At 39.1% G+C, this 16,064-nt stretch overlaps 1 protein-coding gene across 6 annotated transcripts in view; it reads left to right on the top strand.

The window, feature by feature from the left end:
* The window catches only part of LOC138710266 (zinc finger protein ZFP2-like), a 68,754-nt gene extending 61,140 nt beyond the window's left edge, over positions 1-7,614 (top strand). For 4 of the 6 annotated variants that reach the window (XM_069840993.1, XM_069840990.1, XM_069840994.1 and 1 more), the window contains one exon: positions 5,104-7,614. In XM_069840993.1, the coding sequence (XP_069697094.1) occupies positions 5,104-6,097 (994 nt within the window). In that variant the 3' untranslated portion in view covers positions 6,098-7,614. The other 2 variants (XM_069840998.1, XM_069840999.1) reach the window with 2 other exon arrangements.
* The last annotated feature ends 8,450 nt before the right edge of the window (positions 7,615-16,064 follow it).

The following is a 16,064-nucleotide window of genomic DNA, read 5'->3' as shown; positions in this document are numbered from 1 at the left end:
CCCAGGTTTCGAGCAGGCAACCCCACTCGTCCCTAGGCCAGCACCCTCCGTGCATCGCCAGCAAGCATTCGGGGAATGCTACGGAATGATAATGAAATGGAGAAATGGTGATGGAATGATGTAAATGCCTAATTTTGGGAAAAACGGGAGAACCCCAGGAAAAACTCCAACTGCGACCTCGTCTGTCACAAATGTCACTATGGATTTTTTCAATGAAAAAATCTCAGACCTGACCGCAGAGGGTAATCTTAAACATTATCAAAGTGTTTAGGAAAGCTGTGGAGATAGAGTAAATAAAGTGACATAATATACTTTTGCGTTGAATATTTTTGTTTTCTTACAGTATTGTATAATAATAGTTCAATCGAGTGTTTATTCAACTTATGTAGCAAGCAGACAATTGACATGCAAAATATTAGGAGCTTCCAAGTACTTCATCGAGTATGGTAGATGTTATCGTACTTTTTTTTTTTCGAGTAAGTGTTCAAGCCTTATACAGACCTGTTAAAGCGAAACTGCAGGGAAAAAGTGCGGGCGTCTGGCAGTCCACTACTAGCACGGTGATGGGCGATTTCGCATCCGTGTCTCTGGAACTTGTGCATATGAAGCAGTATAACAATAAATGTGCAATAATTTGGATTTACCATTCTCAGAGTCGATGCTGAAAATGCCCCCCATTCTTCGTAACATCGTCTGATGAAGGAATGAATAACATTCTGAAGTTCCACAGCACTGATAGCCTCGATTTCTTCACGTATATAGTCCTTTAGTTCCTCTAGAGAGTGGGGATTTCTCCTATACTATACTTTTTAGTGCCCCCCCCCCATAAATAAAAATCGCAGGGTGTTAGATCTGGGCTTCGTGGAGCCCACACATTATTGCTGATAAGTCGCGTACCAAAAATACATCGTAATTCTCGCCTTGATGCGGCAGCTGTATGAGCAGTGGTGGAATCTTGTTGGAAGTAACATGATAGACGTTCAGCATATGTCAGCTCATCGGAAAAGGGCTCCATAATTAATTGGATATACCACTCACAATTTATTGTCTCAGCATAAAAAATAGGCCCAATAATTCGATGTCCATTCAGCGCACACCACATCCCAATCTTCTCACCACGCAAAGGTGTTTCAAGCACTACATCGGTTTTTTCCACACTATAATAGCTGTAATTTTGTGAGTATACATGCAAAGAAAACCACGCCTCGTGAGGAAAAAAATCAAATTCGGATCAATTTCCTCTAAATTAACCTCTAATATCCAGTTACAAAATCGTACTTGCCTGTCAGGGTCTGCCTAGTGGAATTCTGTATGGCTTCAGTTTCAATAATTTTGTTGCATTTCTGGCAGAGGACACAGATACTCCAGTTTCCTGTGCTAAACGTTTTAGAGATTTCTGCGGGGTATGTTATAACCTTTCACCAATTTCATCGAACTTTCCCTCCGTAAGAATAAAACGTTTTGCGTTTGGTTTTCGATTTTGTACTGAGCCTGTTTCTTTGAATGGCTTAGCGAGGTTTCGAAGTGTATTCACAGTAGGCACTGGTCTTTTTGGAAACTTTCTTCTGAATTTGCGTCTTGTCTTTGCACAGGATTTTTTGCTTCTTATATACGAAATGTACATAAACACACGCTCACATAGTGAATATTTGTTGTTTGGCTTTATACCTCAACACACAATAATCACTCAACTGTATACATTAACACACCTTAATAATGACGATGTATACGTGTAAATGATGCGAACGATATTCTCCAACTCAGACTAAGAAATAACTGCGTATATAACGTAAGCGGCGCAGCAGACAATGCGCACATACCAGACTGCTTCGTATGCACAACTACCGGAGACACGGATGCGAACTCGCCCATCACCGCGCTAGCAGTGGACTTCCAGACGCCCGCACTTTTTCCGTGGAGCTTCGCTTTAACAGCTCTGTATTATAATAGATAACTGGACTCCTGCGAAGTATGGTTCCCTCTATAAACTTCATTTGCTCAAGATAATCTTTTATGTATTCCAATCACTTGTTCTTTCCAACTGTTTTGCAAACTGCATTTTGGCAACACTTCATTGACCAGTCCTTTTAGTTATTTACTAAAGGAATATCTCTCGCTCTTTCTGCAGTGAGGTTAGTTGGGGACACTCGGGTTTTGTCTTGAGCCGGCCTAGCTATCAATGTGTTGGTTATCACAAGGAAGTCGACCTGGTTGGCGAGTTGGTATAGCGCTGGCCTTCTATGCCCAAGGTTGCGGGTTCGATTTCCGGGCCAGGTCGATGGCATTTAAGTGTGCTTAAATGCGACAGGCTCATGTCAGTACCGGTAGATTTACTGGCATGTAAAAGAACTCCTGCGGGACAAAATTCCGGCACATCCGGCGACGCTGATATAACCTCTGCAGTTGCGAACATCGTTAAATAAAACATAACATTTTATAACAACCACAAGGAACACGAGCTCGTCTCTGGCCTATGGCCTTTTAGGCCTATAATCCAAGTCGCTCAAAATGTCCTCCATTTACTGCAACACACATTTGACATCTTTTTATGAAATTTGCAATCACTCTCGCAAGTTCTTCAATCTTTCACCAATCTCGTTTAGTTTCTCTTTTGACAGAACACGGCGTTCTCTTTTCGATTTTTCATCGCTTATCGTACCTGTCCATATGAACTTCTTATAAAGTGTTCTTATTGTACTGGCAGCTGGAACAGATCTCTCTGGAAACTTTTTCCGAAATTTGCGTCTTGTTGCCGCACAAGATTTTCGTTTCTGTATGTATGTATTATATAGATAAGCATGTTCAGGAAATGAAGAAGTCGTTACAGTGTAGCCTACACAGCACTTTAAACTTAACTTAAACTTTTAAGATTACAACTTTCACCTCCAACTTACTTCTCACAACACAACTAAAGTGAAACTGCAGTGTCATTCATTGCTTGTGCGCCAAGAATGCGGACGCACTATTCCCGATGATCATGCCATTTCTTGGCGGGGAACAGCTCCTGTCAAACCCGAGTGTCCGCAACTAGTTTTTGTGTGTGTCTGTGTGTGTGTGCGCGTGCGTGCGTGCGTGCGTACGTACGTACGTGTTTTTTATAACTGTTCTGCGTAATTCGTATTTATACGTAAGTTTTTATAGGTCCGTGTAAAATTACATTTAAAAACGTGTTAATTAAATATAATTTATACATAATGCATTTATGCGTAATTCTCTGTTATATGTATTAAATTTCATTGAAATAAATTGATTTTTGCGAAATTGTAATAAGCATATCATGTTGTTTTAAAATAAACTCCGGGCGAATTTTCCTTATCTCTGTCGACTTGATGCAAATAGAACGGGCAGCTTTCAGCGCGAAAACAAAAGACAAAGAGTGCAATTAGAGCGATTGGTTTTCAGAGAGGAAACAAAGACAAAGAGGCATGCTGATGTTTCAGACATGAGTATTTCCTTTGTGGAAACAATCGACCAGTTAAAAGTACACGATAAAAATTGCCGATATGTGGTGTTTTTAGTTGTCGATCAGCCATGAAGAACAGAAAGGGGAAACGTTATACACGAGATCAGAAAGTAATATTCATATGAGAAGTGGACGCTAATCTTTTTTTTTTAGTTGGTTATTTAACGACGCTGTATCAACTGCGAGGTTATTTAGCGTCGATGAGATTCGTGATAGCGAGATGGTATTTGGCGAGATGAGGCCGAAGATTCGCCATAAATTACCTGGCATTCACCTTACGGTTGGGGAAAACCTCGGAAAAAACCAAACAGGTAATCAGCCCAAGCGGGGATCAAACCCGCGCCCTAGCGCAACTTCAGACCGGCAGGCAAGTGCCTTAGCCGTCTGAGCCACGCCGGTGGCCAGCTAATCCACAGAAAACAGAAACTGAAATTGCTTCAGACTTAGGATTGCTATGTATAGTCATCAGTAAAAGAAGCGCTATTTCGGATGAGTTTTTAAAGTTGGGTGCAGAATCCGCAAAACGCAGCCGTCAGCAGGAAGGGAGATACATAGATTTAGAAAAGGCACTTTTCACTTCGTTGCCAGCAAAAACGGTCTGCAGCTCTACTAATCAGTGGCGACATGCTGAAAGCAAGGTGATAGATTTAGCTAAAATTATGATTTCAAGGTTTCATCAGGATGGTTGCAAGAATTTAGAGATCGAAATGTAATCACAAGGAGAAGAATTTACGGTGAATTGAAAGTTGTGGACGACGTCACGGTGCAAACTGGAATAAAGAGGTTATTGTTGCCTTACCAATTCCAATAAAGGTACTGAAAGTTTCAGAAGTACAGACTTACTAAATATGAAGTTACGAGCTCCGTAATATCTGCTTGGGTGTTCACAACACCCCGCGTGACGATTTAAGGGTTAAATATGCGCTCCTGCATATATATGGTTTGAATGTATTAAAAATGCAGGTAGTTAGGCTATTGGTGATACTAAGGAGAAGAGTTCAGCCGGCACCATGGATCATGTCCAGGTATAGCTCAGAGGGAAAGAGCACTCAGTGCGCAGAGGTGATGCGAGGTCCCTGGTTCGATTCCCGGTGCTGGAACGAATTTTTCTCAAATTAATAGATATACTGTATTTGTTTTTATTGGGAAATTTTAAGTTATTAGTGCATGATACCGCTAAGAAGCTCCCTTTCTTCTCATTCAGTTAAAAGCCAACGTAATCGTAAACATAGCTGCCATCAGAATAATTCATCTCAGGTTCTCCGCCGGATGAGTTGGAATGTTGCTTCCAAACTTTTGATGACTAGCTATGCCATCTTCTTCAGGGAGGCTTAGAACCCGAGAAGAATTATTTCATATCTACTTCTGTAACTCTTTGCTTATTTGATAGAAAGAGGAGTAATAATATGAAGGTTGACATAATTAGCTTTTTCTTTTGGAAAGAATTTAATATAAAAATTGAGTTGGAATTGCTTGATATAGGGATAACATTTTAATTTCTTCGTCACATTAAGATGTGTGAGGCTTCAAATCTGGTATTAGGTAATACTGTACAAATGTAAGTTCCTTGTACATTTTAATATTGGTGTGAATGATTTATTATGGATGTTTTATAGACTGATTCTATGTTTTCATCCCAGGATTGCAGTCTGCCATGCGAGTCCATCATCAGAGTTCAGCAGTACTGAGGGTGCAGATAACACGACTCTAGGTGGCATTCCCAAGGACTCAGTATCCTCGGAAAAACCTGTGCGGACTTCTATAGATGGAAAGAAATTCAAATGCGACATTTGTAAAAAATGTTTCTCGCTTTCTACAACTCTGAAAAGGCATTTATTTAAACACATAGACGAGAAAGCTTTCAAGTGTGATGTGTGTGGAAAACATTTCTCGAAGCAGAGGACTCTGGATCGTCATGCGCGTGTGCACTCGGACGTGAAGCCTTTCCAATGCCAAGACTGTGGAAAGTCTTTCTCGCAGTCAGTTTACCTAATAATCCATAAACGCCAGCATACGGGCGAGAAACCATTCAAATGCAATGTTTGTGGAAAGTGTTTTTCTCAGTCAGGACATCTTGTAACTCACGAACGCCAACACACGGGCGAGAAACCGTTCGAATGTGATGTCTGCGGAAAAAGTTTCTTGCAGTCTCAACACCTGTTAATCCATAAACGCCAGCACACGGGCGAGAAACCGTTCAAATGTGATGTCTGCGGAAAATGTTTCTTGCAGTCGAGTAGCCTAAGAATTCATAAACGCCATCATACGGGCGAGAAACCGTTCAAATGTGATAGTTGTGGAAAGTATTTTTCCGTGTCGAGTCACCTAATAAGTCATAAACGCCTACACTCTGGCGAGAAACCATTCAAATGTGACGTATGCGGTAAATGTTTTGCACATTCTTGTAACCTAGCAAGTCATAAAAATCTACATACAGGCATGAAATCTTTCAAATGTGAAGTTTGTGAAACTTGTTTTTCGCGTAAGACAAGTTTGAAAAGGCATCTACTAAAGCATACAGGCGAGAAACCTTTCAAATGCGATACTTGTACGAAGTGTTTCACGCGCTCTTGTTACCTAACAGCTCATAAACTCCAGCATTCAAATGTCAAATCTGTGATAAGCGTTTTGTGAGAGTGGGTAATCTAGCAAGTGATAAATTCCAGCACACAGGCGAGAAACATTTGTTATACTGTAAGTCGTTTGTGAAACTTATTTCTCTCATAAGTTAAATTTGAAAAGATATGCACTGAATGATGCATCCACAAAACTTTGAAATACAATATCTTTGTAGTGACTTTCTGCCATGAAATAATTTTGGAAAGACATGCACTCAAATTTACTGACGGGGAAACTATTCGAATTCTCCGTTTGCGGAAAGTGTTTCTCTCAATCTAGTGATGTAACAATCCATAAATGTCAGGATACATGCGAGAAACCGTTGAAATGCTATGTTCTAGTAAGCCACGAACGCTTGCAATAGTGCGAGAAACTGTTCAAATTCATACCAATATTTGTCCAGTAGACCTCGGCCTCTTAGGCCGGAAAATTGTTATTGTACTAACGCCGTTTCTTTCGCGGTTGACAGAAAAGAGAAAATTGTACTTTTGGTTTCAGCAGTACTCTGCCATCACACATACGGCTTAAGAATCATTACATAGAATAAGTGAACTGCTAGCTTATATGATAGAGTAATATTAATAAGTGTTGATTTGTGGCCGTCGCACTCTCTTAATTTAACCAGTTGTGATTTTTCTTTTTGGAATAGTTTGGAAGTCAGTGTTCGCACGAATTCGCAGACAGAGGAACTTCAAGCTAATACTGAGCATGAGATGAGACGAGTGACTGACAACATATTCTACCAATATCGAGCAGAAGGAAGGACTATGCTTTCAACATCTACTGAAATGTAGGTTTAATAATCCATTTCTGGTTTCGCCATTATAGGCAGCATTGTACCTGTCCACAGTGGGCCTTATATTCGTCCTTTAATTTGGATTTACTAACTCCTCTCTCTATTTTCTCGAGTAAATCACGCTTTCTCTTCAATGTGAGGACATTCCTCTTGCGCTTAACGGTTTTAGCCATGATGCTATCACACGATTAAACTTATATACGCTGTAGGAACAGAGAATTTCACACTTTCCTATTTAGACTCATCCAACACCCCCTCTAAATAAGCGAGTTCAAGTGGTAAATTTAAAAATACCGTCTCTACACATTGTTTACAAGGCACACGCAGCAACTTACCAATACTACCCGATCTACGCCAAAGACATACTGAGGTTTTTTGTCATTGTTTTCACGCGTGAACAGTGTAAACAGTAAACAATATGCAGCATGAGCGATCCATGAAAACCACTCACATCTTCGTCCGACTCTTCCTTTCGCATAAATGACTTTTTTTTTTGGCCTAGTCAAAAGTGCAGTTGTTTTAGTATTGCCGACTATTTGGGTGCCGGATACGAGGGATTTTACTGTACGTACATACTTTATTGTAGGCAGATTTCATAGTATTATTCTGCCTTCTATTACCTATGCCAAATGTGATTTTTTTATTCCTGTATTTTGAGTAGGCCTACTTGTACATGTATATATGACTTCGTTGTAATCATTTTAACAAGAATATATTGAATTGCAAAATCTTTGCATATATGTCAATTTACTTCCATAAAGACTCGAAGAGTTAATTTTTGATAATATTCATAATAAACTTCACTTGTTCAATATTCTAGTTGTAGGTCTAGCAGTAAAGCAACTTATGTATTTCGTGAAATGTAAATAAATATCGCCAAATGTAACTAATAATATAAAATTACTATAATTGTAGTTATTTTATAATAACGTCGAATTCTATTTTCAGTAATTGGCAACGACTACACCATTGATTTATTAGTTTTAGCGCTTGTAGGTGGATTAGGCCTACATGTTTAATTGTGACATTTTGTATGTGTTGATTGTTTTTCAATGTTAATTGGTTATAATAGAGTTGAATTTTTAATGTTTTTGGTTTTTCTCTTGTTTTTTGTTTAGTGATGTTTTTGTGGTGACTGTGTGTGTTTGACTGAATTTATTGAGCTGTAGTTGGTTTCTTGTGATTAAATGTTCAGATGTTAATGTACGTTAGATTATGGCTGTGGTTCGAGGTTGTTTATAGTGAGCGATTCATTCCATTTGCTTTTTGTATATAATATTGTGCGGTTGGTTTTTCTTCTGTAAGATGAACTGTAGTGGTTGTAAGAATTTATTTTTTGAATGTGTTAATAGAAGTTACGATGATATAGTTCAATTTTTATTTATCATTTGACTGTGAATCATAGTCTGAACTTTGTAGAGCCTGAAACTGGAAGGAAGTTCGTTCTAAGATATCCAAATTTGGAAGGAAAAAGTGTCATTTTGTTGGATATTTGGCCGAATACATGTTTAAGAGTAAATGTACTGTTGAAGACAGGTTGTGTGTAGGTCTGTTCTTTAAAGCAGCTCATCTCTTTATCCTCTTAGTTATTAGGGTAAGGTTTCTTTTTAATTTTCGTGTATTTTTGATTGGGATTTAGTATGCAGAATGAGGTGGCATACAGGGTGATTTACGAGGATTTACCGTCCCTCAAGAAGCTTATTTCCGAAGACATTTTAAGCAAAAATGTCATATAAACATTTGTCCTAATCTGAATATTTTTAGAGTTACACTAATTTGAAATTGTTTGTAAAATACCATTATTCTTGAGTTTTAAGGGTAAAAGAATATTACAGTTAAAGAATGAACTATTCAGGAGTATCATTTCTTTAATTAGCTAATATTCTGAAGCTAAAAATGTGTTCTGAATCCCATAGTTGCTTCGTACAGAATTGTTTTCGATTTCTAACTACAAAATTACATTTTCTTACGCATTTATCGCAACAATTGTTACAAATCACGCCACTCTTAAAATTCTTCAACACTTTACATTAGAATACATAATTAAACTGAAAAGAATCAGGTTCTAAGGTCGTATGATTTGTAACAATTTTTTTGATAAGTGCATAAGAATGATGTCATTTTTAGTTAAAAATTGTAAAACAAAATCTGTACAAAGCAAATGACAACCCATTTTTAGCTTCAGAACACTAGCCAATTAAAGAAATGGTACTTCTGAATAGTTCATTCTCTATTTGTAGTATTCTTAAAACTAAAGAAAAAGGGTATTTTACAAACAACTTCAAATAAGTGTAATTTTGAAATAGCCTATTGAGAGTAGAACAAATGTTTATACAGTACATCATTTTTTACCCAGAATATCTTCAGAAATAAGCTCCGTAAATCCTCGTGTAAGAAGTATGATTGAAGTATTTATTAATTTTAGCCTAGTTTAGGTTAAGTTAGAATATGTTCCTTTAACGAGTAGAATTAAACCACCTTAAAAATTAGTGTTGTGAAGAAAAAAAAATGTGGTGTAGGTTTTTCCGAAAAGAATTGTAAGTGCTTTTGAAAAACTCTTTTAATATGGGGTATTTTGAAAAAAAAAAAATCTGGTGGTGCAGTCGTTCTGAACTGTACCATGTATTCTTCTTCTTCTTCTTCTTTGCAGGTTCGGATGACGTAACTTGCCCATTCTGTGACTACACAAATTGGTGAATCTGTGGTGGGTCTTCCTAAATCCCTCCTTCCTTGTAGTTGGTAATTTAGTGCGTTTAAAGGTAGCCATTTCCCTGGCATTCTTAAAACATGTTCATAATTGTTTAAAAGAATACTTAAGTTATAAGGAGCCTGGCAGAATGGAATGAGGTTAAACTTATCTATGTAATAGAACATTGTGGCCTTGAGAAAACTGAATCAGCTGATGAACTTGCAAGACAAGGAGCAGCTACAAAATATATTGGACCATAGCCGGCTCTCGGAATACCTAGATGATCGGTCAGAGAGGCGATTAAAAAATGGTCCAAGACTCAATATTAAAAAACTTGGATCAGGACCTCAGGTATCAATCATGGGAAACAGTTTATTATTAGACCATGCAACAAGAGAGCTGAAATATTACTTCAGTGTAATAGATTTCAGCTGAGAGCAATTAGAGCTTTTCTCACAAGTAATGCTCCCATGAAAAAGCATCTTAATATACCGGTACCAGTAATGGGTATGCTTCAAGGTAACCTAGACTGTAGATTCTACGAGAAGGAGACTGATACAGCCCAGTACATCATTTGCTCCTGCCATGCTTTGGCTTGCAGAAGATACTTTATCTTTGGGAAAGAATCTCGAGAACAAAAAAATTTTGAACAGAGTTCTGTATCTGGACTGTAGCCTACTCCTTATAAAGCAAACAGGACTGATGAATCGGTATTAATTTAAATCAAAGAGTTTGTAATATATAATTAGAGACACCAACTGCGCTAGTTTCGCGTACAAAATTGAACCGCCATTAAAGGGAGTTGATGCTTCGCCGGGTGTGCGAGCAGTTCATGCTTAATTGAGGAGTATGAATAAATATAAGTACACTTGAAGGGAAATAATAAGAAATGGTGAAATACTGCGTCGCAAATATTGTTCTAACATAGCCTACTATTGTAGGATGCCCAGCAAAGCATGCATCTCTTAATATTTGGAAGAATGTTCTAAATGCAGTTCCTCCTTTGAATGTGTTTACAGAATGTCGGAACATTTCTTGGATAAAGTTTTTTCCAGAAACACATTCATCAGGTTTATAAGGTTTATTTCAACAATGTATGTAAGGGTTAGGTGCCATCATATTACAATGGATTATAATAGCAAAGTGCACAAGAAAATCCTCAGACAGCATCTGTATAATACTGTTTTGTTTCAGAATAAATGATATCGTATATGTTCCCGTTTTGTACAGTATGTACTTCTAGTTTATTGTTGAAAGTATAGCCGATGACAACCTATTTATTACCACCACCACTACCACAACTTGCCTTGCCACCACTACTAGCCTACTAGGCATACTAATACCACCAATACTAGGCCTACTATTACCATCACTACTAAGCCTACTACTACTACCACCACCACTCGGTCTCTATTATATCACTACTATTAGGCCTACTACTACTACTACTACTACTAGGCCTACTATTATTACTAGGCCTCTATTATATCACTACTACTAGGCCTACTAATATCACAAACACTAGGCCTACTGTTACTACTACTATTAGGCCTACTATTATATCACTACTACTAAGCCTACTACTACTACTACTACTACTACTACTACTACTACTGCTGGATTAAAAAGTCTGTACAGATCTCTAACCTGGTGGTCATCAACTATACAATTAATTAGATTATGATGATAACAATTTATTCTTACAATGTTTTAAATCAGTGATTCCAGAATTCTGATGATCTCATATTTCACCACTAAACATTTTCTAAGCACCATATACCTTCCTTTTCCTTTGCATGAAAGGACAAACGTATAGATTATTTTTAGATATATATTATTGTGGCCTTAAACAATACTGGTAATACTGACAATACATAATTATTCATGTTGGCATTGCCATTATTCAATATTTCACTTACTTATCCCGAGTATATATGGGTGATTTAATTAATTTTTTTATAATATCGCCAAAGATGAATCATATAATATTTCAATAAGTACAGCGCTCCTCTGTCATTCATATTTATTTCATCACGATCCATCCTTGGTAAAAGATGTTTAAAACAGTGATTATCATCAGGCTACATCAAAGTATTGTGGTACTGTTTTCGAATTTCGCGCCGCAAACACTCCCTTTAATGGCGGATGCTAGCCGATTCAAGTTGTGACATTTTCCTTGCCTGCCACTCACGGGTGTCTCTAGTTGTCTATGCTATTAAGTATTACAAACTCTTTGATTTAAACATAGGTTGCACAATGAGCTTAAGGTTAAGGTGCGTCCGGAGAAATTACGGGACTAATGTGGGGGGGGGGGGAGGTCATGAGAAGGGTGTAAAAAAATAGCATTCCTGGAGACCAGTAGTAGTAGTAGTAGTAGTAGTGGTGACAGCGACGAGACTTCCTTAACATCGGCGTTTACATGATCTGGTGTCACGGCAGTCTTGATATTCGTGCATACTGAACATGTTATTATTGTATACAATAGTAATGAATGGATTTGGCGAAAAATTACATTGAATCCCGAAAATAGGTAAATAAGCATATTTAGTTGATAAATAAAATATTCATCTACCAATACTGCATATTGTTAAACTGTTCTCCATATAAGACTGTACTCAATTCAAGATAAGAAAAATACTGAGGTAAACAAAAGGGTGCAGCTTTACCACTTCGCATCCATCGTACCAAATCATTCTTGTCCTATTCGCTAGTGTTGATGTAGACCTACACGTTAGAAATTGTTTCGCAATTCGCTAGCATCCAAGAAAAAGTCGCTGTTTTTTCGATCGACAAGTTGGATGACGTCCTTAATACGTCTTTACGACGTGAAGTATGTCCGGAGATTACATTGCAAGTATGAATAACACAGTTTTAAGAAAAAAATGTGGCCCTGTAGTAACGCCATCTTTCGAATAATTATATTAGTTTCTTAATTCGTGATCTATTTGCTACAGTATATTATTTACAGTAATAAGGGTTAATACCAAATTACTCACTTATATTATAAAGTATAATAATAAAGCCATATGTTTAATACCTTTGGACGTATTTAATGATAACCGTGCGTAAGTACAATGTTTAAGGGTTTGTTCATCGACGAATTCGTAGCGTAATGGCTATTATAGTAGTTTACTAAACGAAAGGTCCTAGGTAGGTAATTAGTAGAATAAAGTAGGTAGAGGAAGAAACTGAAAACTTAGCCGAATAGTCCCGTCGCGTCGGTTGTGTTCGGTGTAGAGTGGGGAGCCACGGGCGTTTATTCCCGTGGTAGGGACATAAAATTGCGACATGCCTCTGGTTTGCAAACTTGCCATTAGGTGTGTAATGTCCAGTTTGAAGGGTAACTTACGTGAGGTGGGTTGCTTGGGAGTGGGCTGAGTGGTGGTCCTCATAGCCGGCACAGACCGCGAAAAATTTTTAGGTGTCTTTTCATACCCCCCGCCTCGGTGTCAGGCTGATGCCGACGCTTCCATAGAGGGGACCAAATCAATATGTCCTCGCGCTTCTCTTCTCCCCCACAAAAACATCAAAAGAAGCAATAGCTAGAAAAAGGCAGTACAACTGGTGGTAAGATTCGGAATACTGCAATCAACTTGGACCCTTAGAATGTAGCAGTTAAAGTGCCGCCTCCAATGTTTATTGTATCATCTTGGATGGAAATGAAAAAAACTTTGAGAAACATCAGTCCATTCTACGTGAGACGTGCGCTCGATGGACTCGTTTGCAAGGACAGAAATGCAACTCGACTCCGCAACAGTATTTTCCTCGTCGAGACTGCATCAGCAAAAGAGGGTGAGATGCTGTTGAAAGCAAAATTGCTGGAATCATATCCCATCAGAGTTGAGCGACACTCCTCGCTCAACACCACGCGAGAATTTGTGCTTATGGTTAAAGCTCTTGCCTGCCGATATGAAGTTGCGCTCGGGCGCGGCTTTCATCCCTGCTTGGGCTGAGTACCTGGTTGGGTTTTTTCCGAGGTTTTCCCCAGCCGTAAGGTGAATGCCAGGTAATCTATGGCGAATCCTCGGCCTCATCTTGCCTAATACCATCTCGCTATCACCAATGTAATCGAAGCTAATTAACTTCGTAGTTGATACAGCGTCGTTAAATAACCAACTAAAAAAATAAAAGAACAATATTATATGTCCAGAGTGCGACAGAGCTGACCATGGGGATTCCCTATGTGCCGGCGCCGAGCACTGTGTTGATTGTTCTAGGGACCATGCCACTAAGTCTAAAAAGTGCCCGATGTATATGGTAGAGAAAGATATTTTTTATCAATAAGAAAAGGCGACGGAAAAGTCCTATTCCTCAGTACTGAAAAAAGGAACAATTGGAATTGATATCTCCACACAAACGCGACCTGTTGGAAATATACTTGGGAAGCGAATTAAGATTGCTACCCAGATGCATGTGGACTCTGTCACTCAGACTGCAGAGTCAGACGGCAATGTGGGCTTGATATCAGGTTTTACGTTCAAGACAATATCTTTGCCGTGGCGACACAGAGAGATTCAAGACCTGGTAGATCACAACGACGTCGCACTTCTTGTTCGGGTGGCGGATCGAGATCACGCTGTCGGTCCCGTCCTCGATCAAGATCACGATCAGGTGTGCGACGATCTGCAAGCGAGTCTCCGCGGTCGAGGGCTGAGCAGTCGCAGTCAAACTCACCAAATCATCGAAAAGATAAGAAGAGACGATCCCCTGTGAAGCCACCACCATGATTTAGCTCCTCGTGATGACCTATAACGTACAGTGAAATGTGAACGGTGTATGCAGCACATATACAGAACTACAATAATTGAGCTATTATGAGAACCCTGCTACTTTATGCCTTCAGGAAAACACCAGCCTGAAAGCTCCCTGAGTATCTCGGGATACTATGTTCACTGGTACGATCACCTGCCGGTACTCATGCCAATGGAGTTTGTACCCTCCTACTCCACTGAATTATCAATATCAACGCTCCACATCAATGCATAGCCACTAGAGTACTTTACCTACAATTTAATTTTCAATAGTCTCTGTTTATATGCCATCAGATACATTTTTCACAGTGCATGAAATGAAAGATATTCTGTCGCAGGTACCAGCTCTAAATCTGTTAGTGGGGGATTTCAATGCATCCCACCACTCTTGGGGCTCAAATTCCGATGATGACAGAGGAAATAAAATAGCAGAGGTATGTACTCGTCTAAATCCCATTACCCTAAATTCACGGGACCAACACACCCAACCTTGCTTACTGTACATACTCCATGATAGATATCTCCATTTGTCGCCCAGTTTTGTCCACGCATTTCGAATGGTCTGTGATTCACGACCTACATAGTAGTGACCACTACCCCATCCCAATGCGTATGTCAGCTTTACGTCCTGAGGGATCTCGGTGTCCAAACGAGGTTATAAAAAAATGCGGACAGAATCGGATTTTCGGAGTCCGTATCATTCGATAATAACGAACATGAAAGTGTGAACTCCGTAGTAGAACAGTTCTGGAATGTGGATATAAAGACAGCTGAATTATCAATTCCCTGGTCGTCCTGCAGGCCAAAACGCTTCTCTGTCCTCAGGTGGACGGATGCCTGAAGAGATGCAATCCGAGAACGCAAATGTGCCTTATGCCAATATGAATGCCATCCGAATGAAGAAAATTTTGTCCAGTTTAAACGTCTTCGAGCCAAAGCTCTTTGCACTGTGTGTGATGCTAAGAAGACGTGCTGGACAATCTACGTCACTTCATTGAAAAACAGTATCTCAGTTAACATAGTCTGGAACGAAGTCCGTCAAATAATGAAGAAACGTACTTCTGCAATTCCGGGTCTTCTGAACAATGTTGTAATGACCACCAGTCCCATAGAATTTGCTGAAATATTTGCTACCACTTTTGCACAAATAAGCAGCACAAGGAATTATGTCCTGAAATTTCTAAAAACCGAAGAATCTGCAGAAAATCGAAATGTAAATTTTAGATCTGATATTACTGAACACTACAATGTACCATCCACATCTAAGGAGCTGGAATCGGCACTAGACACATCACATGACACCTCCCCTGGTCCTGATAACATCCATAACTGTATGCTCCGCCATCTCCAACCAGCTTCAATATTCTCTTTCTTCTGGCAATGTACAACAAGATTTGGACTGACAAAGTATTTCCATGTATTTGGCGTTCCGCCATTATAATTCCAGTCCAGAAACCGAGAATGGAAATTTTTCTCACGAGCTGTGTATGTAAGGTTGTGCTACTCGAATCGGAAAACCGATTATCTAATATTCAGTGTGGATTTCATAAGCACAGATCAGGCGCAGACAATCATGTTCGGCTTGAGACAGGCATTAGAGATGCTTTCCTCAAGAAGTAATATCCTGTGGCAGCCTTCTTTAATCTAGAAAAGGCTTTCGATATGGCATGGCATTATGGAATTCTGCAAACTCTGCATATTTGGGGACTTCACGGCAGTCCCCCAACGTTTATTGCTGAGGTCATG

Source organism: Periplaneta americana, chromosome 12, assembly GCF_040183065.1.
Source record: "Periplaneta americana isolate PAMFEO1 chromosome 12, P.americana_PAMFEO1_priV1, whole genome shotgun sequence".
NCBI classification, from domain to species: Eukaryota; Metazoa; Arthropoda; class Insecta; order Blattodea; family Blattidae; genus Periplaneta; species Periplaneta americana.
This window is presented reverse-complemented; position numbering and strand designations above follow the sequence as displayed.